The 27,961-nt window shown below is 36.3% G+C and overlaps 1 protein-coding gene across 3 annotated transcripts in view; it reads right to left on the bottom strand.

The window, feature by feature from the left end:
• Positions 1–27,961, bottom strand: part of PDGFC (platelet derived growth factor C) — a 203,243-nt gene that overhangs the window by 44,135 nt on the left and 131,147 nt on the right. For all 3 annotated transcript variants that reach the window (XM_053216806.1, XM_053216805.1, XM_015072153.3), the window contains exon 3: positions 10,205–10,385. In XM_053216806.1, coding sequence (XP_053072781.1) covers positions 10,205–10,385 — 181 coding nt within the window. The remainder of the gene's footprint in view (positions 1–10,204; positions 10,386–27,961) is intronic.

Below are 27,961 nucleotides of genomic sequence, written 5' to 3'. Positions count from 1 at the left end.
AATGTATAATTCTTCAAGGCCAAAGAAAGGAGTCAACGGTGGTAAAATTTTGGAAACTGAAAAGTAGGTAGGTGTGCAATCATTCAATTGGTGGACCAAAATTCCGCAGGGGACAATCAAGAAGCAACCTGGCTTACACGAAAGAGCAACCAAAAAGCTCTGAGATGTACTGACATCAGTACTGATAGAAGTGGGAAGGACAGGGGAGCTAAAAACAGGAAGACTGGTTGAAACTCATGAAGCTGTCAGGCACTCCAAATCTATCTTCCCACTGTGGCAGGAGACTGACTCGTTCAAATTTTTTTCCCTGAACAGAATAACACTGAGGATTGATGGACTGGGGAACCCAAGCAGAGTGGGAGCTGTGATATTCTGAATATAGGGTTATGGCGGCGGTTGAGTAAATGTGTTTACACTTAATGCCGAGGCTCTCAGTCTTAATCCACTCTGCTCTCATTTCAGAGAACTGGAAGCCAGGATTATAACCCTTAGAAAAGAGATTAGGGGAATCAGGGGGCTTTCAAGGAATTGACCTGGCCAACTCACAATACAGAGAAGACTGCAGTCAGCAAGCCTATCCACACACACACAGAATGTCCAGTCAGTTTTTAAGTGGCCAACCCAAATTCTAGACTTAACCAAGTATTCATTTAGGATTGACGGTTAAGTGAAGGAATTTTCAGTTATTCAAGCCCACAAAATTGTATCTCTGATGCTCCTTTTTCACAGTAAATTCATTTACTCTCTTCCCAAACAGGAAGCAAAGGAGAGAAGAAGACAAAAGATCCTGCAAACAAGAGATCTAAAGCAAGAAAATGACAAAGGAAATACTCAAGATAATGATGGGGGGAGTGGAGGTGGATGGCACCCCAAGGATGACAGCTGTGGGGCAGGTCTAGAGGGAAATCAATCTAAATTGAAGTAGACTGGATTGTTTCAGCAGAGATTTCTTCTGGTCAGTGAAATTATTAGAGAACATGAATTTGAGAGGAGATTCACACAATTTGAGGAACAGTTTGGGGATGAATAGCTGATACATACGTAGAAAGCTAAGCAGCAAACCAAAAACTAACACAACTCTAAGGAAAACAAAATAAAACAAGGCAGGAAAGGAAATGCAGTCACAGTATACTTTATGGCTCAGCGGTGAAAAATGATTACATGGCCACCATAATGTACACAATGGATTTGGATCTTGATATAATCAGGATATACTAGAGAAGCCAATGACGGGATGCTTCTGCATGTGTGGTAAATGCAGGAGGGTGAAAGAAAGAAAGCCTCGTATTCCAGAGAGGGAAGTCAGTGAAGATCATCGATAGTTCTTTAAAACCAAAGAAGCAAGAAGTAGCAACAGAAGCATGTTACATGAAGGTATAGAGGTCAATCCTAAAAGAATCAGTTAAACGAAGTGGAAGTACTTGCCTCCAAAGTACAGGAAAGTAGTATGGACAGAGGAAATTGGGGACACCTGCTTTTTTGTAACAAGTCTAAGAGAAATATTTGCCTTTTAAAAATTTGCGAGTGTAACTCGGACAAAAATTGGAATTACATGTGAAAAAATGTCTGAGGAGATTGAAAGAATATTTCTTCGTGGTTCGGACTGCCTTATTTTACTAAGAATAGTGCTTTATACCACAGGATAAATGAATATCTAGTCTAGAACCACGCCTCAGTGCTGGATCTATGCCATATATGAATTATCAGCCAAGCTTAGTGCTGAACTAGAGAAGAAGGCAGATTGTCATTGATTCTAGTTACATGGGTAAGAGATACTGACAGTTGGCAAAGCTGATAAGCCTCACTACATAGCTTAGAAAAGTCAGTACAACAAATGCAAGCATTAAAAATTGAAACCTGGGGCATCTGGGTGGCTCAGTCAGTTAAGCGTCCAACTTCGGCTCAGGTCATGATCTCACGGTCTGTGAGTTCGAGCCCCGCACCGGACTCTGTGCTGACAGCTCAGAGCCTGGAGCCTGCCTTGGATTCTGTGTCTCCCTCACTCTCTCTCTCTCTCTCTCTCTCTGCCCCTCCTCCACTTGTGCTCTGTTTCTCTCGATCTCAAAAATAAATAAACATAAAAAAAAATTTAAATTGAAATCTATCCATTTCTAATTCTATGAGAAAGTTCCACTTTTTTGTAATCTTGAAATATAGAGAACACAGGAATATGTTAGCAATAAAATATTCATGCAGAATTTCTCAGCTGTTCAAAAAATATTCATGTTTGCTTGAATATGAAAAGTATTTCCCCAACATCTTGTAGCAAAACTCTCTGCATCTGCTCAGTTATAGTGGAGAGAGGTTTCTCACCCACAAGCTCAATGTGAGAACATCTTGTATCAGAGTCCCCAAGCATGTTTGAAGATGCAGATAACTGAGCACCACTCCAGATAAAGAGAATCATCATCTTTGATATTTGGTAATATGATTTTTAATAAATTCTTTAGACATTTTAATTTTTTTAATGTTTATTTATTTTTGAGAGAGAGAGAGACAGAGAGAGATAGAGACAGCATGAGCAGGGGAGGGGTAGAGAGAGGGAGACACAGAATCCGAAGCAGGCTCCAGGCTCTGAGCTGTCAGCACAGAGACCAACGTGGGGCTCGAACTCACAAACTGTGAGATCATGACCTGAGCTGAAGTCGGACGCTCAACCGACTGAGCCACCCAGGCGCCCTTAGAAATTTTTAATAATATATTTGACATCAAGTCTATACTAAGCAATTTCCAGGGTTTCTGTTTGTTTGATTGCTTGTTTGTTTATTCCTTAAAGAGTCATAATATCTGTCTGTTCTGAACAATTGTCTCTCTTCTCCAAATCTTTCCAAACCATTTCTATTATACTTATTCATGTAGTATATTTATGTGTGTGTGTGTGTGTGTGTGTGTGTGTATGCATGTGTGTTGTGTGTATACATTTCTTTTCCCTCAAAGCAAGGTGAGTTCTCAGAGACCCAGGGCAATGCCATGAATTTTAAAAATTTCTCACAATGAAATATTTCATCAAATATTCTTCGATACATGGCAGAAGACGTTAACAGGAGAATGGATGGGGTATTGAAGACAAAAGTATTTATGTTATCATTTTAAATTGCAACCAACTTCTAGAGAATCCTTCCATCAGGTTTAGGGTCATATGAAGTCTAAGCTTTTAAATATTTGTGGCTTGAGATATAAAATATGAATCAATCAAACTTCAAGCTTTCCTAAATTCATATTTATAACCCCTTGTACATCAACTTAAAGTGGTTTTTCTGCCTCTTACCATCCCTACAGTAGCACCAACTGACTTTTCCTTTCTAACTACAAATCATACCATCTGTGAAGTTCTTTTTTAGATAGCTAGGAATTAACTGGAACAAAAAGAATCAGTAGAAATGGAAGAGACCATGATCTTCACATGAAAGAGAGCGCTGTGCCCATGGGGTAGGAGTTGGTAGAAAAATACATTAAACAGCTCTTAGCCAAGTAAAAGCTTAGTCTTTGTGGCAATTGTATAATTTCTTTGATGTAATAAGATACTGTCATCTCTACACTCCCTCCATAAATATACAATTACACTGTATATTTTAATAAAAACCGAATCATTCAAAAAGTGTTTCAGACTATATACTGTAGAGATACAGTATTTGAAATAACTTCTTTTATTCTGTAAATACTACAAAAAATTATAACAATTATTTTCTCTTAATTCTCTCTTAAGGTTAATAAAAATTTATTTTAAAGGTTTAAAACCTGAATTTTTCACTCATTAAAATAAGTTTAATATAGTAATATAGGCATGCAGTGCAACTTGCTATGAAAATTCACGATTTTTTAAAACCTTGACATTTTAATACTGAATTTGTTTCCTATGGGATTAAGGTTAGGATATTGCTGTATGTATTTTTTATTCCAGGTATGCTGTTCCCCCACCCCCCACCCCCACCTAAGAAAATGAACTTGATACCTTGTTTGAGAATTACTTGGAATTTTTCTTAACCTGAACATAAAAGCAAATTTGGCCTTCAGTTAAGACTTTCCTTTACATGATATTAAGAGTGAAATAACCTACTGGCACATGCCAGAAAGGACGGAAAAAATATCCCCCTCCTCCTTTCTCCCTCCAACTTCAATATTCACTGAGCGGCTTTGTTCTCCGTATCCCGCATAATTAATAACTACTTTGGCAATCAGTCATGCATTCCTTAATGGCACCTCAGGCATCAAGTGTCTTTCTAAGCCTTCCCCACAGAAACCATACACCCTTCTATAGTGCACACTGGCCAGGCACTGACTTAACTCTGGACAAGTCATTTAAAAAATCACTGTTAAGGAAAACCCATAGTTGGGGTTATAAAGTAGCTACATTACTTGCATGCCACTCTCTAGTATTATTTCATCTCTGGGTATAACTTTACTAAAAAGAATAAAAAATACGTGATATCCAAACAACTGTCACTTATCAGTGGAAAAAGAAAACAGAAAATAAATAATAGAAAAACTTTAGAAGCAACTTAAAAGATGAGTTTCACAGACTGTTGTGAGTTAAAGGAGTCTTCACTTCATTCATCACCCCACACTCCTCTTTTCAGGCAATAAAGGAAAGAAGATAAAAATATATGGAGTCAATTAGCCCGGTAGCTATAACATCTATTTCTCTTAATCTAAACTGATCCATTTATTACATTAAAAAATGAGAGCAGATGAATTGTTGAAAATATTATGTTATTACTTCTGATCAGGAAGCTTAAATTAAAAAATTCTGGAAAATACAATATTCAAAAACACTGTTTTAAAAGAAATCAATAAAGAGTATTTTAATCATCCTTCAAAGTGTTAACCAGGTTTGGAAAGAGAGAAAAAAAATCCTCAAATCTCACAACTGTTTTAAAACAGATACATAAATATAACAAACAACATTATACTCAAAAGAAATAGCTTTATATGTAAAGAATGAAACCACTAAAAATATTCATATTTGGGTTTGTATATTTTATTTCAAAATAGGTATGGGTTTTTGAAGTAACTGATAAAAATATGCAATATTTTTATATTAAGGCTTATTTTCTTACAAATAAACTTTTAATAAGATCTTTTGATGCTAGAAGAAAAGATGCTATTTTTCAGCCTTTGTAGGTTTGCTAACAGTTTTAAATAATGGTGCTTATGCTACAGTACACAGAGTAAAACATACATAATCTATTATAAATTACTCCAAAATTAAACAAGAAATTTTCTTTTCTTTGTAAGAGATCCGAAATGTGCGCTGGGCTCTCAATGTGTGTGGCCTCCAAACAGAAACAAGCTTGCACTGTTTTATTTCAGTTTTGCTTCATTTCTTCCCAAACAATCTCTCACTGCTAATCTACCAGGCCTTTTTTTTTTTTTTAGCATGAAGGGGGAAAAAAAAATCAAAGACATTATTAACTCCTTATGCACAATCATAAAAGCTGAATGTATATTGTTTGGCATCAATATGCATGAATTTATTTTTCATTACTTATTAATGGGGCATAAGGGGGTATATATTTCCATAAATAATTCTCGAAAATAACACTGAAATGCTAACATTTTAAATTTATGTAGTAAATTTATGTGGTTATGAACATAGTTTTTAATGGCAACATGTATGGCAACACTGTTTCTGAAAATTTTAACTAATGTATTAGAATTCTACTGCTGAGCTACATACTATCTAAAGTTGGTATAGAATCAACCAGACTTAAAGGTTAGTTAGAATCAAACATATCCATTCATGCTCCAAAAGAAGGCTGCAGAATGGTCTCCCTTACTTGTAGACTATAAAGAATATTAAAATACACTTTCTCCATAATTGTCCCAGAAAAAAAAAGAACTGATTAAACTCGAAGTTTTTGTTCGTGTGTGAACAGATGCAAAATATTAAGCTAATTATAAAAAAGCTGATGAGTATGATTATACACATTAATGGTTATAATGTCATAAGTAGGCACCAATTTCTTGAACTACTTGGGATGTTCCACTCCCACCAGAGAGAGAGAGAGAGAGGGAAACTAGTTTTAATATATCAGGACCAGGAGAATACCTGGTGTCATTAGTGTGATTCTTCAGTGTTCTAGCTGACAAAACAGCACTATTATACAACATTAACAGAGGTAACACATACTAAATGAGAAGTCAGTACAGCTCCAGGGGGGTTTAGACAACTCCCAGGGGAACTGGCTGAACTACCATGAGATACTAGTGAGCAGGTGCTTCAGGGTGTACTAGGCACTCAGTAGCAAACCTCAGTTCGGGAATCTAATAGTCCACTAAGGACCTATGGTTCCTATCATTTTTATCATTAGAAAATTAAAGGAGACCATTGTGGCCAGTGGTCCCCAAGGTCCTATTTTGCAAGGGTGGGTTTGCAGTCAATGAGACCAATGCCTTTGAGGAGCTGGGTGTGCTAATTATGAAGTACATCCTTGACAAAAAAGAAAAAAAAAGTATTAGAGATGATCCAGGGGTTGGAGGGGCATGTGCCCTTGAGCAAATGCCACAAGAACTTTTAAGTCTGTTCTTGAAAAGGTAAACTTTCTTCCCTTAGGCTTTCATTCATTGATACACAGATAAGATTGATGGATCTTTCCAGGCTAGTAATAATATTGTGGGGAGGAGGGCCATGGAGGGAAGGATGTCATTTAGCAACACACAATGATAATTCAAAACATTCTGGAAGGCTTAACAGCAAAATCACTTGTCAACTTTTCACTAACCAAATCTCACCCTTCTGCAGGCAGTTATTGAGAACAGGAGTGTGGCTGTGTTGGGGAAGAGGCATACAAGGAACCAAGAGAAAGGATTCTACGAAATGGTAGATAAATAGCCAAAATAGATTTAAACCCAACAGAACTGAACAATCTGGCAAAATCAAAATCACCAAGTCATATTTATTAGGCAACAAGGACCATGACATCAAATTCTCTTGTTTCTTGCAATCCAATGGCTGCTGGTTTCCTGAGCATAAGACAAATTAATAGAAGATGTCCTATGTATATTTCTACATATTTCCATGTTCTGCAGCCCAGCACAGGTCAACTTCGGTGCCATGCAAAATATGGCTCAAAGGATGTCAGGAGAATGTCAATTCCCATATTTACAGCTTATCAAACAACTTCAATAACTATTTAAAAATGCACTGAATTTAATTTCAGTGATGCACCCGGTGATACACCTTTCATCTAAAGTCTCTCAGATGCAGTTTCTGATCTTAATCACAGTAAATCTCCAATAGTAGGTCAAATTCAGGTGGCAGGGCCCTTCTGAGTCAAGAGGATGGATGGTAATTACCACAGACCCTATGATGCTTTATCTCATTTCAAGGCTCATGAACAGGATATACTCTCACAGATAAAAATACAGCTGTCAGTGAATCTTCTGTTAGTTAAGCTGGAGTGAGTGAATGGTATCATCAACTCAGCATTCAAGTATTTATTAAGAACCTCTAATGTGCCCCAGAACTGAGCACAACACTATAAATTTCCTGTGTTTTTATCTTTACGTATTTTATTTAATCCACACAACTCCATGAGTTATACAACTAGCTAACCCATGCAGTCATAAAATTAGAAAAATATAACCCTTGATGTTGGCATATATATATATTTTAGCTTTCATGTCTTATTCTGTAGCAGGATGATTGTTAGTTATACATATTTAAAGTAACATAATGGGAAGAAGAGAGTTTATTTAAAATATAAGTATCTTCTCAGTTTCAAGTTTTTTTTTTAATTTTTTTAAGTTTATTTATTTTTGACAAAGACAGAGTGTGAACATGAGCTGGGGAGGGGCAGAGAGAAAGAGAGGGAGACACAGAATCTGAAGCAGACCTCAGGCTCTGAGCTGTCAGCACTGAGCCTGACACGGGGCTCGAACTCACGAGCTGCAAGATCATGACCTGGGCCGAAGTCAGACGCTTAACCGACTGAGCCACCCAGGCGCACCAGTTTCAAGTTTTATTTTGTCACAGATTAGGGATAAATAAAACCTTTGCTGTGTTGTAACACCCATCATTACGTTTTTGAGTGAAACTTAATTGTTTCATCTTTATATATTTAAGAACACTACATATGCTACCTACACACACTGAAGATGTGGACTGTACAACTTTGTGAAAGTATAGTCCTATCTCCCTCTGCCATCTCAGACTTAAAAAATTTTAACTTCATAAATTCTCTAAAGTAAGACACTGTGAAAGTGTGTTAAACAGATTCTTAGTGGCTTTATTCAAACAAATCATCACAATATCAATAGTGGTTGTTGAAAACAGTATCGATAGATACCAAGAGTGGTTTTTGAAAATGCTCATTCTTGTCTACTATTAACATTCCTCGTTTCTAGATAAAAGTCTTCAATTTTAATAAATTTAAAGAAAAATACTAAATTATTAAAGTAAGAGACGTTTTGGAAATTAACTAAAAATGGTAGAGACCCTATACTGGGAAAAAGTATTTCATCATGGAACAGAGGTGTGGATATCTTAAATAATCTTTATAAGGTAACTGATCAAGATTCACAATTTATTTATGACATATAGTTTAGAGCTATCTCCCTTAATGTTGATTTTACACAATAAATTATTCTACTGTTACTAAATGAATAAAAGATCCTTTTCAAACTTCAGTTTGAATTTATGGTTTCTTTTACCTATATCTACAATAATATTTAAATTTATTACTCTAATCAAATCCTTAATGTTCCACAGACTTGAATTTGGGCAACCGAAAAAAGAAAGTTCTACTTAACATTACAATAAGAATATAACATATAAAGTTTAATATTGATTCCATATTTTCTAATTGGCTTCATGAACTGTTAGCCTGCCATGAGCATTGTTCTTATATCCAGTAAGAACACAGATGTTAATGCATGTAACCCACATTATGTTATGTTCCCAGAGTGCCTGCTGATTTGTTAAATCTCCTGTCAAAAGTATTGAAGATATCAATTTTTATGTTATTTTAAGTGGTGATATTATTGATTATATTTAAAACGTATACTAGGTGACATCAGCATATTTGTAAGAGTACTTCAGAATTACTATAAGTAATGTGATAAAAATAGTAAAAGCATGTTTAATATTTCTGTTGTGCAACAAATAGATATGAATGTTTGAAATAATATGTAAAGGATACAAATCGCCAGGATATAACTAAAACTATAGTAACAAAGACCAAATAGGTGTCTTAAGTTCCAGTGAAAACTTCAGAACTTCTTTTTTGAAACATGAACAGCCACAAGTATTATTTAAGCAGGATAAATATTAGCATAAGTAGGATAATAGAGAGGACTACTTTTTAAAGTATATTTTACTAAAACACTGATTTTAGAAAGAGCTAGTAAGTTTACTTCTCCCGATAAAAAGAAAAATATGATGTACAAAATGTTGTGTACATGTTCCTAAACCACACACATAAAAAATAAATTTTTGGCAGATCCAGAAAAGGAAAGACGCCACCTTAATGGGGGAGAAAAAGTAAAACATCACTGAAGAATATGGAATTTTAGGGCAGTTACAGACATGAATTTAGCTAAAATGGTATTGATATCAAACAGTGCTGGCTTTCTAGGTCTGCAATGTATTCATAACAAATATATAAATGAATTTGAAAATTAGAACTGTTAGAATCCCGTGGAAGCTTCAAAATTTATCTCTTTAAAGTAAGAGTAACATTTAGCAAAATGCAAAAGAGTATCAAATAAGAAAGTTGCACAAAAATGCTAGAAAATAAAATTGTATTTTATTACTTAATATGACTCAAACTTGAAATTCAGGAAGACTTTATATGGTCCAAATTTTGATGATTATCTAAATGGGAAGAGTAATAAATACACAGATTTTCCTATTTTTTTTTCCAAGAAAAAATGCTATGTGCTTATGCAACTTCCCACAATGAATAGTGAGTTGCAGGGGAGTTGGGTAGGGGGTTTCTCCTCAAAGTTGTAAAAAAACATGTTTTATTTCATTACTCTGAAAAGGTATTTAACATGGCCAATGATTAACGATCTGTAGTGATGGAATTTAAGTTATTTGTGATAACTACAGCGACGTTTATGGATTAAAAAAATCAACGTAGGGAAAAGGTTTTGTTTTTTGTTTTTCCTGATTCTCCCCCCACCCCCACCTTTTTTTTTTCTTTTTTTAAGGTAAGCAAATAACTGACCCAATTAAATCAGGGGATCTGTAAGTGGTACTTACTGGCATGACAATGTTGTAGTGGATGCAGAACCCCGGTTCAGAAGGAAAATATTCATCAGATACAAATCTTATCCTGATTTGATTTCCTTTAGAAATCTGTTTTCCTGGCACTGTACCAGAACCACACCAGCGTCCTAAAATAGTTCCATCACTGGGTTCTTCAACCTCTACAAAATCATACCTGCAAGAGACAAAGGCAAAAGAGACATAACATCACATGATCACAGCATGATTTGTTACTTTAGCAATTCAAATTCCATGTTCATGGATACAAGGCAGCTATCTATGGACCAGAGCCAGGAGTCCATTCCAAATTTAACTGGGTCAATATAATCAAATACTCCAAAGAAGAGGCACAATCGAAAATGCTTTCTCAACGTGGGCAAAATGACTCTTCTATTCTAAGCCCTCTAGTGCTGCTGGTGATGAACTCCAAATTCACTAAAAATAGCCATCTCAAGGCTTAAATATTTTGTAGGGAGCAACCGTATCTGACATTCAACTTATGAATTATTCAATGTAATTTCCATTTGGACATGATAGTTTTACTCCAATTTTAAATGCTATTCTCATCGCCCATTACTTTCCGACAGTAACACTTTCACCCTAGTCAGACTCCTTGGCTCCCTTTCCTCATCTCTGAGGCAAGCTTCTCTACAGCCGCATCATTATATACACACCCTTCAAATCTCACTTTGTACCAGTCTGCCTCTGTGAGACCTTTCTGGGTGTTCTCAGCTCACCGTCATCTTTCTCTTTTTGATAAACACATATGTTCAATATTCATTATATGTATGCAAGTGATCCATTTTCATAGTCTGTTAAATCCCTGAAGAAAGGAATCAGTTTTTATATACTTCTAATTTGCACTGCAATGCACACAGTATCCTAAACATAAGGAATACGTAATATTTTTCCAACAAATGTTAATTTTGGTTTGAAAGGTTTAGATCAGTGGTTCTCATCCAGAGCAGTGTTGCCTCTTAAGAAACATTCCAGAAATCTTCAGAGGCATTTTGGCTTATACTGAGACCCGGGGTGGGGATAGCACCGTGACACGTGGCAGGCACAGTCCAACAATGTTCAATAATGGAAAGTCCCAGAAGTGAGTATTGGCCCCGTGTTCTCCATGCCTTTCAAACAGTTCACCGGACGTTTATGTAGGTGAAATTTTTGATGTAGTTCCTCTGAGTCTGGAAGCTAATGCTGTCTCACATGTAAGCACAAATATGTTCTGCAGTTTCAGGTAAAACCAAATTTTCCAGAAATTTAACCATCAAATAAGTTGAAGAAAGTTTCTATGTTTTGGAACTTAGCAAGAATTACTATTTTGGAAAAAAACATATCATGAACAGAAACACTGCTTATACAATCTGTATTGCAATTAAACCAATTAAACATATACATATTTGTCTATATCTGTCATATTCACAATGAATCTACTTAAAAGATGCAAATATCTACTTCCTTGCATTTTCTTCGCATACTTGTGCATATGTATTTATGATTTTAAATCAATTATTTTCATAAAACTTACTTTGTTATTTTAGCTTTATATAGCACACATGCCATTATATTTATATTTCAAACAATTGTGTATATAAATAGATGATCACTTCTATGAACTTCCTTCGAGAATACTAAAGAGGACACTGCAAAAAATTTCTTAAAATGTAGGTCTGACACGGTTGAGAATCACGGGTAGGCGTTTTCAAAAATATAAATTCAGTAGATACTAGACAACAAAAATAATATGTTTTGTGCAGTACTGAATTTACAGAAGAAAAAATTATTGAAAATTATATACAGAGTATGTAATGGGCCAATTCTATTTATAAATCTTCATCCTGAAGAAGTATCCAGAACTCGCTTATGACATGTAACTTAACTTGTTTCAGCCTCATTTTGCTTGGTCTTAAATTGAGGATGATGCTACTTAGCTCTCAGGGATACTTTGGGACAGGAGACGTCTGTGTACCTAAAACACCGTTGGCTCACAGCTGCCATTCAATAAAGCTGTCCTTCATCTCCATCCTGCATCCTGTACCCCCTCCTCCACATGAACTTTTAATATAACTGTGGGAGTCTGAAAGCAAGAAGTAAGAAAACTCAAGTACAAAGGGGAGAACACCTGCTACATCACACGACAGTTCTCGGTCATCAATGACAAACGTGTAAACCGACCGGTGGAACTATTCTAGGAGTTTGGTATATATGTATGTGGTGGGACTGAAAAGTGGTGGGGTTAGGGGTTAGAGGACTTGGACAAAACAGACCTAAGTAGGGGCACCTGGGTGGCTCAGTTGGTTAAATGTCCGACTTCAGCTCAGGTCATGATCTCGCCGTTGGGAGCTCAAGGACCACGTCGGGGGCATTGTGCTGACAGCTCAGAGCCTGGAACCTGCTTTGGATTCTGTGTCTCCCTCTCTCTGAACCTCCCCTGCTCTCCCACATGCTCTCTCTCTCTCAAAAATAAATAAACATTAAAAAAAATTAGAAAAGAACAGACCTACGTAGTTATTTCAGATTTCCTTGGTATAAAAGTTGATAACTACCATTTTATATGAAAGGATAATTTTCATATCAAGATAGTTTACATGTGAAACAAAGCTTTTTTTGTATCTGTTTGTTCTATGCTTGGGAGGTTTTCCCCTAAACCTATCTAATGTAGGTTACCACCACTGCTAGTTTGAAGAGAGCCAGATTTGAGACCTGGTCGATCATTCTGTAAGCATTTATGAAGTGCTCACTTGGTGCACAGTGTTCTGCTAGAGTCTTAGGATTCAAAGATGAAACTATAGCTTCCTTGGGCTCAGGGCCCATAAAACACTTTGGTAAGTGCTCTAATGAGAGTACGTAGGAAATACTGTGGAAGACTGGCAGAGTAGGAGTAATTCTATACAGTGAGATTAGGGTTGGTTTGCAAAGGAACATTTGGGCTGTCAATGAGTACTGACTGAGTGGGGGTGAAAGGAGGGGAAATGGAAATGCATTGTAGCGAGAAGGACAATGTGTAAGATGCAACAGAAGAAAGAAGGGCCCAGCACGGTGGGCTGGGAATAGAAGGTGGGGAACAAAGAAGCAGATGAAGATCAAGCTGGAAGAACAGGTGTAGGTGGGAAGGCCTTTGGGTAGAATATTTTGTAGGCATAATGTAGCAAACACGGAAGTGCGGTTTTAGTAGGCTCTGTTTCTTTTTACAAATTTAAGTCAAGATTCGAAAGAGTGGAATGGCACAGAATATCTGGATTTCTGGCTTTTTTACATATTAAATTTGAAGATCTGGTAATACTAAGTATCATTAGCCCTAGGATGAGTCCATGAAGTTCAGATCTCTGGAATTGGTGTTGGCTCCAGAAGAGGAGGTGTCTTTAAATTTCCTGCCTTATCCCTAATGCCTGTGTGTCAGGAACATAGTACATACTGTATCAGTATTTGGCGGATGAAGGAATGAACACCAGGCCTTCATGTGTTCACTGCAACTGAGACTGGGACCAAGTGGAAAGACATGCTCTTTCTGTCTTTAAAGATCCCCATCTACTTTCAGGGGTGCCTGGATGGCTCAGTGGGTTGAGCGTCTGACTTTGGCTCAGGTCATGATCTCATGGTTCTTGAGTTCAAGCCCCGCATCGGGCTCTGTGCTGACAGCTCAGAGCCTGGAGCCTGCTTCGGATTCTGTGTCTCCCTCTCTCTCTGCCCCTAACCCACTCACATTATGTCTCTGTCTCTCTCAAAATTAAATAAACATTAAAAAAAAAAAGATCCCCATCTACTTTCTTTGTTGTTGTTGTTGTTGTTGTTGTTGTTGTTTAAATGCCCAGATCGTCGTTCGTTCACATTATTTGCCCATGTGGGCCTAAGAGGCACAGCCATGGAGATTTCAGTGAGGGAGTAACACTGGCAGGGAATAGAATCACCACTTCTCTGAGGAATGCCAGGAAATGATAACATTACAAGTGTGGGTAGAAAGAAGAGATCCTGTAACAAACACATCCTGAAAAGGAAGAGTCAGGGAACTTGGGGAAAGCCACTATGAGGGATGTCACAGAACTGAGCAAAGAGGGAAGAGAAATATCCACCAGAAACAGAAGAGATCCACAGTGCTGACGTACCAATGCCAAAGAAAGGTCAAAGACGCTAAAAACCAAAAAGTATCCCTTGGGTTTGACAATTACAAAGTCATTTCAATAAACTGGTTGGGCAGAACAGAAACTGTCAAAAATGTACTTCAGTCCATTTTCAAAATTATCTAATAGAAGCATTGTATGAGAAAAGATCATATGCAAGAAAACTGAAACAATTCATGTTAACTATTTTACTATTACACACTTTTCTTCTTATTGTTCGAAAATAAACACTAGTACGTATTGATGTGATTTGTAAGTTCTGTAGAAGTATTTAAAAGGAGTTTTTAACCACACAGAAATACCTGGATTATACATGTTAAGAACTTATTAAAATTAAACTTGGCTTTATCTTAGATCCTGAAACAAAAATCACTGTCCTGCAAATAAGAGAAGTACATCATGACTTTCTTCATGAAGATTTTCTACTGAATTTGATGCCATTAAAAAAAAATCAATCTTTATAATCTTTATAACAATTTCTGGATTTGCAGTTAGACAGCTGGCAATTAATTCTTACATGCTCATACAAGCTCACCGTGTAAATGTGGTGCACACATTTACCACAGTGCTTTAAAAATCTACATAGTTTTGCATTCCATGAAGGTTAAATGAAATGGACATCTAAAAAAGTACTGTTTTGTGTGTGTGTGTGTGTGTGTGTGTGTGTGTATAAAACAGCAGAATCCAACATATGCTACTAATTGTTTCACAGTAAACTTTTAAGATTTTTTTCACCAGTGGTGTCCTATGACAATATAATTCTATTGTTCACCCAATATTCCACCCAATTATTCCACCATCAATTTTTATGGTCATACTCGACAGCTGTTTAGCTGTGTATGGAGGTGAAAAATACCAATACCATCATTATTTACCAAGGCTTAGTTTTCTCTCTTGAAACTGTAAATCCCCTTGCTAAAGGATATGGTTACAAAAATAGCATTTTTTTAAAAACTTAAGTCATATTCAAGATCACGTAAAATAGACCAAGTGAAGATCCACCTGTAAAGTATTCCCATGCCTCATTACTGTGTGTAATCTTCAAAACAGAAAAAATGAAAGCAAAAATCACTGCCACTTGATTCTACATTTCCTTTAAATGTTTGAGAATATGGAGCACGATTGGAAAAAGACTAATGCATTAAATCCAGTTGTCTTCCCTAATAAGTTGAAGTTTTTCTTTTTTCTGATAAAACGATCTTTGCAGATGGAGTTAATTGCGGAAGTCCATTGGTTTATATACTATAGCATCACTCAAAACATCAAGTTAGAGAGAAAACAATGACAAAAGATGTTTCTAGGCCGCAGCCAAATGAAAGGGGAATGAAAAAACCAAGCAACATTTGACACATGAAAGTGAAATTACAAAACGTAATCTTCCTTAAACGCTGAAATCTACACATGCCCAGGTGACTGTTCTGGAGACACGGTAATCCTTATAATACACTCTCAGGTATTAATTTCCAACATGCACAACTGCTCACATCAGTATTTAAAGGATTTACTAAACCTATTTTATGAGCCAATCAAACATCACTTTCTCACGGCAACATGATACAGAGCACACAGCGCTAAGTGGTTTATAATGATCACTCCCTTTCTCTAACATACCCCTGGGGACCCATGGAGGATTTATGTCCTTTTATGTTTAACAAACAAGTCTGGTATTGTAGACAAAATTTTCGTTCTCATGTGGGAATTCAAAAACTGTGAGGGCATGAGGACTGCTTTCCAACTCGCAAGAATTGTAAGGAGTAAACCAAAGAAATAAATTCCCTGGTAAACAGAATTGTCAGACACCCTGCTTCCTTCAACAAAAATAAACCAACCCTGCAAAATAGGCTGCTCCTCATTCAAACTCACTAAAACCCCATCAATTAAACCTACCTCATGAATTACCGAATCCGACGGTAGTATGAGACCCTGCCAACAAATACATGCGGATCTTAAAAGACCCAGCTCTGCAAGTGTCACCTGGAGCCCAAGTTTGTTGGCAAAGGTAATAAAATCAGTAAGATGCCAATTATTCCACAGTGCTTACTGGATTCTACTTCAGCTTAGCAGAATACTACTCATTTGCACAAGTTTCAGATCCCTACTCGGACACCAAAATGTCTACATACACTTTAACATGCTGCAAAGAATTTTAAAATAATAATTAAATTTTACCAATTGCTTTTTATTCACAAACTCATTTGACCCTCACAAAAAAAAAATCACAAAAAGTTGATACTGCTACTGTGTCCATTTCCTAGATTATAAAATACAGGGCACCTAAGCTCCTAGTCAAGGTCACATAGACTAAATGCAGAGGCAAGGCTTCCTTCCACTTTGGCAGTAGAACTCTAGAACCCACGGCTAACTCCAGAACCCTTAAGTTCTAAGTCACTCTATGTACTGTATTTGAAATATGCATCCATAATTATATTTGCTTTATTTTGAGGCCTCACTGAAGAGAATTTGTGTCTTTGTTCAAATTGGCTAAATGGTGTTATTCAATGGCTAGAGAAACATTCAGGGCCATTCAAATAAAACTGATGAGTTAACTTGTTCATGTGGGCACATACATTTTCCAAAGGATTTGTTTGAATCAATTTGATAATACAACAGTCCCCCTCATCTGCAGGGGATATGTTCCAAGATCATCAGTGGGTGCCTGAAACCTCAAACGGTATCAAACTCCATATTTACTGTTTATTCCTACACATACATACCACCAATGACAAAGCTTAATTTATAACTTAGGCATGGTAAGAGATTTAAAACCACAGCTAATAGTAAAATAGAATAATTATATCAATATATCATAATAAAAGTTATGTGAATGTGGTCCCTCTCTCTCTCTCTCTCTCTCTATCTCTCTGTCTCTCAAAATATCTTATTGCATGGTACTCACCTGTTTTCCTCTCGTGATGATGTGAGATGATAAAATGCCTACGTGACGAGCCAAAGTAAGGTAAATGACATAGACACTATGAAGCTGTGTTAAGTACTATTGACCTTCCGATGATATAACACAAAGAGGATGATCTGCGATCAGACCTCAAATGACCACAAGTAACTGAAACAGTGGATGAGGAAGGTACTAGTGTATTTATTTTAAGCTACTCTAAATTCTCTATGGATAGTTTTTTTTTTAATGTTTTATTTATTTTTGAGACAGAGAGAGACAGAGCATGAACGGGGGAGGGGCAGAGAGAGAGGGAGACACAGAATTGGAAGCAGGCTCCAGGCTCCGAGCCATCAGCCCAGAGCCCGACGCAGGGCTCGAACTCACGGACCGCGAGATCGTGACTCAGCCACCCAGGCGCCCCTCTGTATGGATAGTTTTAAACCTACCTAGAAAATGTGTAAGTCAAACCGCCGAGCATGCTTCAGAGGGCTGAGAACACATGATGAAGTAATTTGCAGGAAAATATGATAGTTCTACATGTGAGAAATGGTTATGTTGTACATGGTGGGGTAGTTTATGGAAGGCAATTAATAGATTCAATTTATCTTCTTACTAAATAAAAACACTGCAAATCTAGAACCCATGAATTCAACCTATAAAGGTAGAAAAATTAAGCGAATCAAAGTATAAGGTGAAAACTAATGGAAATGGAAAGTATAAGAGATGTATTTGAAGCCAAAATTAGAATTTATAATTAAAACCAAAGGCTGGTTCTCAGAAAGGAGAGATAGACAGATACAGGGAATGAGGGAGGGAAAGGGGGAGAGGACAAGGGGGGAGAGACGGAAATAGAGAGTATGACCAAGAATTTACATAATTAGGAGTGAGGAAGATAGTAACAATCACAAGAAAAATGTATTTAAGGGGACTGGGTGGCTCAGTCAGTTGAGTGTCCAACTCTTGATTTCAGCTCAGGTCATGATCTCACAGTTCGTGAGTTCGAGCCCTACATCAAGCTCCATACTGATAGCACTGAGCCTGCTTGGGGTTCTATTTCTCCCTCCCTCTCTCTGCCCCTCTTACACTCACATGCTCTCTCTCTCTCTCTTTCTCTCTCTCTCAAAATAAATAAACTTAAAAAAAAGTATTTAAAGTTTGTAAGTATGTTTTGTATAACTTTATGCCAATGAAATCTGAAAAGCTAAATGAAATTGATGACTTCCCAGGAAAATGTAAATTATCAAAGTTGACTGAAAAAGCAGAAAAAGTAAACTAATAACGCTAGAAGAAACTGAAAATCCATATCAAATATTTGACAATATCTACCTCCATTGATAATAAAATAAACTAGCCTAAATTTTGTGGATATAGTTTATAATATTATATATATTACAGTTGCTAAGAGATTAGATTTTTTTTGAGAGAGAGGCATAGAAAGAGAGAGCAAGTGGGAATCTTAAGCTCATGCTCAGTGCAGAGCCTGGTGAGGGGCTTGATCTCACGACCCTGCAATCATGATCTGAGATGAAATCAAGAGTCAGATGCTTAACTGAGCCACCCAGGTGCTCTGAGATTAGATCTTAAATGTTCTTATCGCACAAAAGAAATGGAATTATGTGTCTTGATGAAGATGTTAGCTAACTCTCTGGTGGTAAGCACACTGAGATATAGAAGGGTATCAAATCAACCCATTGCACACCTTAAACTCACACAATGTTATATGCCAATTATATCTCAATAAGGTTGGAAAAAGTAAATAAAAATTAAAATCTCCAATAAATGGGGAAAAAAAACCTTGTTATCAAAGTCCTTACAAATGGCAAATCAAACAGTTAAAAATCAGGATCAATTTTACTTATAAAGAGGGAAATGCAAAAATACCAAATAAAATTTCATCAAATATCACCCACCAATGGATTAAAAGATAAAGTAATTCATGAGAGAATATGGGTGTAGTTTATGAACATAAAGGCAAAGGTAAAAATGAAGTTTTAGTATTATTAACAGGAGAAAAACTATAGGATCGTATTAGTAAATACTGAAACAACATGATAAAATCAACTACAGATAAAATGTGACAAGGGGTGCCTGGGTGGCTCAGTCTGTTAAGCGTCCGACTTCGACTCCGGTCACGATCTCGCGGTCTGTGTGTTCGAGCCCCGCGTCGGGCTCTGGGCTGATGGCTCAGAGCCTGGAGCCTGCTTCTGATTCTGTGTCTCCCTCTCTCTTTGCCCCTCCCCCGTTCATGCTCTGTCTCTCTCTGTCTCAAATATAAATAAACGTTAAAAAAAAAAATTTAAATACAAGCCAAACAGGTTTAAAAAAAAATGTGACTAGCACTACACTTTCAAATCATGGTAAAAAGTTATTTAATGGAAACTAACTGCAAGTTTTACACCAAGTAAAATTAAAACCGTTCTCATTAAAGTTATAATCACGACAGGGTTAGCCATTCTTACCACTACGATTTTTTGGGGGGAGGAGGAGGAATTCTAGCTATTTTAGAGAAAATAAAATATATGTTGTAATAAAAAGCGAAGAGAAAAACGATCCTTAACTGATAATAGATTCCCTTGAGAATAGACTACAATAGAGTCGGCACTGATATTGGAAGAAGTTGGAAATAAGTAGGTATGGGATAGGGTGGTTTAGAGCATGGTAGGGGAGGTAGAGGTTAAGAATGGTTACATGTTGTATATATTTAAACTTTTTTTTAATGTTTATTTTTGAGAGAGAGAGACAGAGACAGAGACACAACGCAAGTGGGGGAGGGGCAGAGAGTAAGGGAGACACAGAATCGCAGGTTCCAGGGTCTGAGCTGTCAGCACAGAGCCCGACTCAGAGCTTGGACCCATGAACCACGAAGTCATGACCTGAGCCAAAGTCAGCTGCCCAACTGACTGAGCCACCCAATGCCCCAATGCTGTATTTAAGGTACATCTCATATTAGTTGATGTAGGATATGAGAAAAACAGGTGTCCAAGATCATTCCAAAGCTTTTGGCTTTTAAAAACCATTCAGGACTAGAGGAGAATTTAGTAAAGTGACTAAATATAGGATCAATATGCAAATATCAGTAGTCTTTTTTTTTTAACAACAAATGCCAGAAACTGCATAGGGGAAATGTCTTTCACGGTAGAACTATAAAAGTGCATAATAATCAGTTTAATAATAAATTATAAACACTGCATGAGTAAATTCACATAATATTACTAAATGACAAAAAAAACCCATGACTTCACTATTATTTTTAAGAAACAAGACTTCAGTATTATTTGTATAAAACAAAATCACCACAATAAAGCAAACATTTTGTAGTACATGCTTTGTACCAGGCACTTTATCAACTCATTCAATCTTCCAACATAGCCCTATCCATAGCTACAATTATTATAACCATATTATAAATGGGGAAACTGAAGTACAAAGAAGTCATGCAACAAGGCAAAGTCATTACAGCTAAGAGTAATTGCAAGAGGAATCTTGCTCCAGACTTCAGAGTCTGTATTCTTAACCATTAGACCATACTGCCCCTAGTTAAACAACACAACAGAGACTTACCATCCAGCTAAATGTCAGTCTGACTTAAACTCTCCAGATCCTCTTCCTTAAAAATGTGGAAACTATTCATTAACTCTCAAGATTGTCATGAGGATCAAATGAGGGAATGCATATAAAGTCTTTATGATAGTGCCTAACAAATACGATGCTCAAAAAGTGGCCACTTTGTGTGTGTGTGTGTGTGTGTGTGTGTGTGTGTGTGTGTGTGTTGTGTGTTAAATAACTGCTATCACTGCAGCCATATATATGCAAATCATGGAAGAGTCTACCCGTGGAAGAACAGTCCCCAGAGCTCCTGATACACTGCTAAGTGGCATGGATCCCTACTTTGGCTCATGCCAGTCCCCAGAACCAGCTCCCTTGGCCATTCTTCCGTGTGGAAGTAACTGTCCAGACTCTAACCTGACAAAACAATATAAGCACATATGGTTGCTACTATTATTAACAGTTGCTCTTTACATTGTAGTAGAAGACAGATTCCTCAATAGATTGTGAAGATATCAAACACTTAATTTCTGTGCCAGTATTCTCTACTCTTATAAAATGAGTGCAAAAGCAGTATCAATGTTACAACTGTGGTGGTCATTAAACGACTTAATATGTTGCAAGCACTCACCTGTTTGCTCAGAATTTTTTTTTTGAAGACTGATTAGCCATTGAAATATGTGGTTACTTATTCTCAATTATTACCTGCATGTACCTATGCATTTTTTACAGGAACATCACCTCATATCATAGTACTATTACTGAAATAATGCAGAGATTTAGGTGGCTAAATCGATGTCAATTCAGAGGCTGCTGCCCAAGTAAGATTCATGTTCGTCTCTAAAGAACACTTCTCATACTCTTTATTACTATCTTGTGATAAATTTTACCAAAAAAGATCTCATTAACATTTAGGCCTGCCTACTGTGATGCTCTGTGGTGTGTGGCTGTTTATTACACACATACTGAGTGATTCACTATTAAATTATTAATAATTCAATAACAGTTCTTATGAATGATCAACAATTTACCTTTATTATGTGTCAATAACTGAACCACTGTAGTACTGAAAGATTTTAGAGAAACTAAATTACGAAATGGAGTTAATATTCATTCTATTTAGACTAAAGCAAACATTTTCTCTAATGGATTATCATCTTGTCATTTCCCCTTCTACTTTCAATGAATAGGGTAAGAGTAAAAGGAGAGAGTACCAGTAGAGGTAGGTAGGAATAGGAAAAAAAAAAAGGAGGACTTCTTGAAAACATCCTAACTACTGAGCTTAGTATATCCTGGAATATTGAAATGGGAATGCACATATAAAGAGTTACTTAAGGGGTATCAAACTTTAAGATAAGAAGGAAGGGCTAAGAATATACTCTCTCATCTAACTAACACCTAGACACTTTCAAGCATCATTTCCACAAGGAACCACCACCAAAAGGCACCCTACAGGTGGCTCCTTTTACAATTTCATTGCTTCAACATATTTATAAAAGGCCATTTCACCATTAATCAAGACATCTTTAAAGGATTTTGCTATAGGATTGGTTCTTTCAGTTTTTATCTGTACCGTATCATTGCTACGCTTGCAAATACCAAGGTACTCTAGATATGGATTGATCTAAGCCTAAGAGAAATATTTAAGGAGTGTGATAATAAAATTTGGACAGGATTCATGTAATGCTTGTCAAAGCATTATCATGACTTCAGGCCTGGTTTTAAAAGAAAATACTTAAATGGCTGATCAGCAGCATAAGGCATTTAGGCTCATATGTTTAGATATATAAATTTACTTTTTGGTGATGATGTCTCTGAAAATGATAAAATGAATTTGTTTTAGAATATACTAAAGGGAAATGAAAATATCTGTCCTTTTAGGGTACTAGAGAATTTCAGGTACAGTTCTTGAATAGCATTGTTAAAAAAACTTCTAAATATTTACTTTGAACATTTATACTTGAATATATATTTGAATATTTATGATGAGATGATTTATAGTCAATGCATCTGAAAAAAAATATTCTCAGAGTTTAAAAGAAATTTTAGGCATCCCAGCAAAATTCATTATTCAACATTTGACATCTAAGAACAGATCCATAGACTTGTACTTTAATAAACACAAACAGAAGAGCAGAACATTTCAATCCTGATTGATGGACTGATTATTTTAGGAAATAGGTGTTCAAATAAAATGGTTCTAGCCTTCAGGTTCCTCTTTGGCAAAGTAAAGGAATGAACCAGTTAGTAAAAAAGGTCATTTCAAAAAACTCATAGCTTCCCCCCCCCACCACCACTTAAGAAACCAATCACATTTCCTTTTGTATGTGTAGTATGTCAAAAAATATGCAATTAATACATAGAACATATTAGGAGAACATTATCCACTACAACATTTTCCAGAAAATTTTATTTTTTCTAAAGTCCATACAGAACTGTTATCACCAAATATCATAACTGTCTACAGGCAATATCCATGGAAACCAGCTTCTAAATACCAGTGTATTATGAAATGAGGGAAAAAAAAAAACCAAAAAAACCACTTACTAATAGGAGTGTTGAAAGGCCAACAAATGCACCGAGTCCTGTATTGTGAAAGGTCTACCCTCTGACCATGGGAAGCTTTAATCCCATCAAGGAAAGTGACTGCTTCCAATAGAAATGTTATAATACCTTTTCCTAATATGTCACTTTTACAAAACTCTTTCAAAGTGCCAACTGGCAAACGAGGAGGGCCTACAGTTATCATAGACTAGAACTGCTGCCCCACAGGGCGAATCCTTTTTTTGTTTGTTTGTTTACTGTGCACCACAAATCACACCTTAAAAGGTCAGCCTTTAGAACATGAAAGCACATTTCAGAATTCATTGGACACAGGCTCCATCTGACTCTTTTGATAAAAAAATATATCCCTTTCCCTTATCAGCTATAATAGCAATCAGAGTGGTGCCAAGAAGTAATAATAGAATGGAACCTGGCATAAAGAGGATGCTTAATAAATGGAATATATTTTTATTATCTAATGTAATTTCTATTAGATTTCTAGACTTTCTAGTGTTTCCATTCATCTGTGCTAAGTGACAACAATGTTCCAAACAACTAACAGAAAGTTTACTGCTGTTTTGTTTGCTTTTTTTAACCTGTTCTTCAGTGATCACTATATACACTATATGTATGTATGTGTGTGTGTGTGTGTATATATATATATATATATATATATGGGGTTATGTACACACACATACACACACACACACACATATATATACACACATACACGTGTATGTGTCTAGCGTATAGATATTTACAGTAAAGTTAGAAAAGGTAAAATTCTATTTATATCACTTTCATTTTTATATTATCCCCAAGCAAGTATGTATTTACTTTAAGCATGTTCATTATCAATACCTGCAATTCATCTCTTAGAATACTTTAAAAACATAAAAATATATGTAGACTCCAGAGACAGGATTAGGTAAAGCTGGTATAAACATGTTTTGTAGAAAATTCACTTAGCAATTTTGAAGCAATCAATCTTCACTAGAGAAACAAGATTCTGTGGAGCCTAAAATAAACTATTTAATAAAAAAATTAGTGACAGATAGACATTAATTACATTTTCTGAGACTTCAAATCTTGACAAAAGAAAAATAATTTAACCTCTTTTATGGGAAATTTAGGATTTCAGAAATCAGAGAAACAAGTCATTCTATTCATGCTACACATTAAAAATATGAAAACGTTTGACTTTTGTGTTTTTCTAGGATCGTCACTTTCACTTGCAGTGACGAAGGATTTATGTGATATATAGAATTCTGTTTTCCACTGACCCTGACTATAGACTGAGGTAAAAAAAAGAAAAAAAAAAAAAACCTCAAAAGAAGAAGAAGAAAAAAAGACAGTCCTTTCTCCAGAAACAAAACAAAACAAGATCTTCATATGAAAGGAAACATTTCAGATTGTTAGGTGATTTGATCACTGTAATAAGTCCTGCTAAGGCGATTACTTCATATTTTGCGGCATGAAAAGGGAAATAAGAAATACTAGGCTTAGTGCCCACTTGGCTAAATCCACCTTCCTGGGCAATATCCCTAGGCTGGGTTTTTTGGACTTAGGTTTGTTTTATTTTCCTCTTCTCACTTTTAACATTTTTCCTTGTGCTCTGTATTTATTTCTACCCTTATCCTGTTAAAATTACTCCTTCAAGGTGCTTTAATATCCAGGATTCCTACCATAGCTTTTAATAGGTTCCGTTGCTACCAGAAAATTCAGCAGTTTTTAACAGTTTCAAATGTATCACTCACTTCATTTCCTCTTTTGCTCCAGATGTTTTCTCTTAGAGTTCTCATTCGTTGACAGAAGAGGTAGGACAGCTTTTCTCTCTCTCTCTCTCTCTCTCTCTCTCTCTCTTTTAGAATTAGCTCATCACTTCTATCCATATATTCAGATATTTTTATCTACCTATTTGTTTCACTGAGCTTAAATTTCCCTCCCTGAAAATGCCAGGAATCAATCATACATTTCAATTCTTAATTTTATTAATTTTATGGACAAACAAAAAATAGTAACAACAAAGTACAAGTGCCAAATCATTTGGCAGAGTGAGAAATCTCCCATTTAATATCATTTTAGTACTTTAATAGACTCAGATCGAAATTAAACCTTATTAGTTGAGAAATTTCTCAGAGAAGCTGTGTTCATGATCACACATATGGGCAAATTTGAGGTCCCAATTTGTGTACTTATAGCAATGCATGTATTCTGGCTTCACATTACAAAGTGCTTGTATTTTCATTTAAACGAGTTTAAAAAGTGAAAATACACATTTACGTGTCTTTAAAATATTGCACAACGTAGGACAATTCTAAAAATAAACTTAGAATATAAGCACTTTGAAGGCAGTGCGTATTTTTTTTTTAAGTCATTGTGTCCCCAGACTCTACTCCATGACACTATGAATGGACACTGTCCCTTTCCATGTAGTTGATATGAGAACGCAAGTACCTCAAAGTATAAGAGAAAATAAAAGAGAAAGCAATGTGCCTCTTCTCCCTGCCCCCACACCACACTCCAGGGAAACACAGACAACTTTCCATTTGACTTGTAGACCTTTGGGCAACTGAGTAATTGTGGGCTACTTAGGGCTTTAGTCATTTGTGAACCTCAACCTGGGCGAGACAGCTATTTCACCAGATGGCAAATGTGATCACAGTTTTCAGTACAGCAACTCCAGCAATAATATTCCTGTCATAGGTCAAGAACGTACTTTATATCACCAAGTTATGACTAATGGGTTCCAAGCACATACGGCAGGGCATTTCATTGGATATACTTAGAAATTGCCTAATGGCAACTTTTAAAATATTGAGCATGGGATCCCTTTGCTTGAAACGGCTCGATATTCCAAAAGCTGATTGATTACATCTCTTACTACCAACAGTATTGCCTCCATCACTTCGCTGGCACATTTTCACTAATCCTTCAGACCTCAGTTAAGTATGACCTCTTCAGAGAAGCTTTCTGGGAAGCCTACAATATTTTCACAGCGTGGTCCATACCACCACACCCATTACCACTTTGAATTATATTTCTTGCATGCTTGCCCCCTTGTCAATGCTTTCTGAAAGCCAGGGCCCATCTAACAATCTCTCTATTCCAAATATTTAGCACAGTATTTGGTCCATACATAGGACAGACTAAATGGCTAGTGAGGGATGGATGGATGGATGGATGGATGGATGGATGGATGATGGAGTTTGCAGATACATAATATACTAACATACATATTTATATACAAATATATTCAGACACACTAGGCTACCAATAGTCACAATTACACATGTGATGCTGAAATATTCCTATATAACTCATACTTACACTCTTGCATATTTTTTTTCCTTATTTCTCTAATTCTGGCTATTCACAAATAAGAATGACTAGTTTTCTCAAAAATAATTTTAAGTGGCTTTTAAAAAACCAGGATACTAGAGTTTATCCGGGGCAGAAATTAGACACTATGTTTATGAAATTCATTACACTGTTAATCATCCTTCATTATCTCACATGCTAGCCATTACATGGGGAACATTTTGATCTGCTGTATACCCTGGCACACTAGCATGATAGTGGTTATGCAACTTGCTGTGTTTTAACTCTATGGTTTAAGTATCTTACTGTTCCTTTTTCAAATACGTCTCCAACAAGGGTCATTTTCAGAGCTCACAGGGAGGTCAGCTAATTGAGGATACATACACCTCATCCTCACTAGTCGTTACTGTACTAAATACAGGACTGGGAAAGTAGTATGAATTACATATTCTCAAGTAAACTCAAACCTTATTTTTATCATCAAGTAGTATCTTTGACTTAACAGTATACCATTTTCAAGGAAGTAACAAGCATGACCAAAGAGGAGTTTTTCCCTCTAACTCCCCACCTGCTTTCTTGAAGAGGAGATGAATGAAATTATGAAGGGGTCTATAACCCATCTCCTTTCTCACACACAGCCCATCCCGTAAATTGTTGGCTGGAATATTTTTGTCTATTTCAAAATATTTTTGTCTATTTCCTCTCTTCCCACTGAAATCTCATTATTTCAGACCCCCATTAGCAAATCCTGATTATTCCAATAGCCTTCCCTAAAGCCTCTCTGACCCATACTCTTCCTCCTCCTTCCCCATACCATTTACCCACCCAGGATGAGGCTTATCTACCTTAAAAGCAGGCCTTATTTTGTCAGTCCACTTTCATAAAACATACACTGGCACAGAAGCTGCATATACCACATAAGCCACCACCAATGGCTATCTGTTTTCTCCTCTGTCAAACTAGAATCCTGAACATTATATTTTTCATTTAAAAGCAACACATTTAGTCCTGGATTATAGGCTGGCATTTTGAGAGTGTGGCTCCTTTGAGACTGTCACTGAGAAACGGATCTTTGTTCAACGTGATCAATGTTCAGATCAGATTTTGTCATTTCAGCAACAGGCTACTTTCTAGTGGTGAGTTCAGGAAGGTAAAGAGCAACGTTTGGTGGCTCTTGTCAGTTACCCTGCTGACCTCTACCAGGCTGTTAATTTCTGTTCAGGCTTCTACACTTAGCACATACATTCTATTCTTCGCAATTTAACATTTAACCTCACGCTACCTTGTGTCTTTCAAGCATAGGTGTCTCTGGCTAGTTTAGATGTT

Source organism: Acinonyx jubatus, chromosome B1 (assembly GCF_027475565.1).
Source record: "Acinonyx jubatus isolate Ajub_Pintada_27869175 chromosome B1, VMU_Ajub_asm_v1.0, whole genome shotgun sequence".
NCBI lineage: Eukaryota > Metazoa > Chordata > Mammalia > Carnivora > Felidae > Acinonyx > Acinonyx jubatus.
Note: the sequence above shows the minus strand (reverse complement) of the source record. Positions and strands in the feature narration are given on the sequence as shown.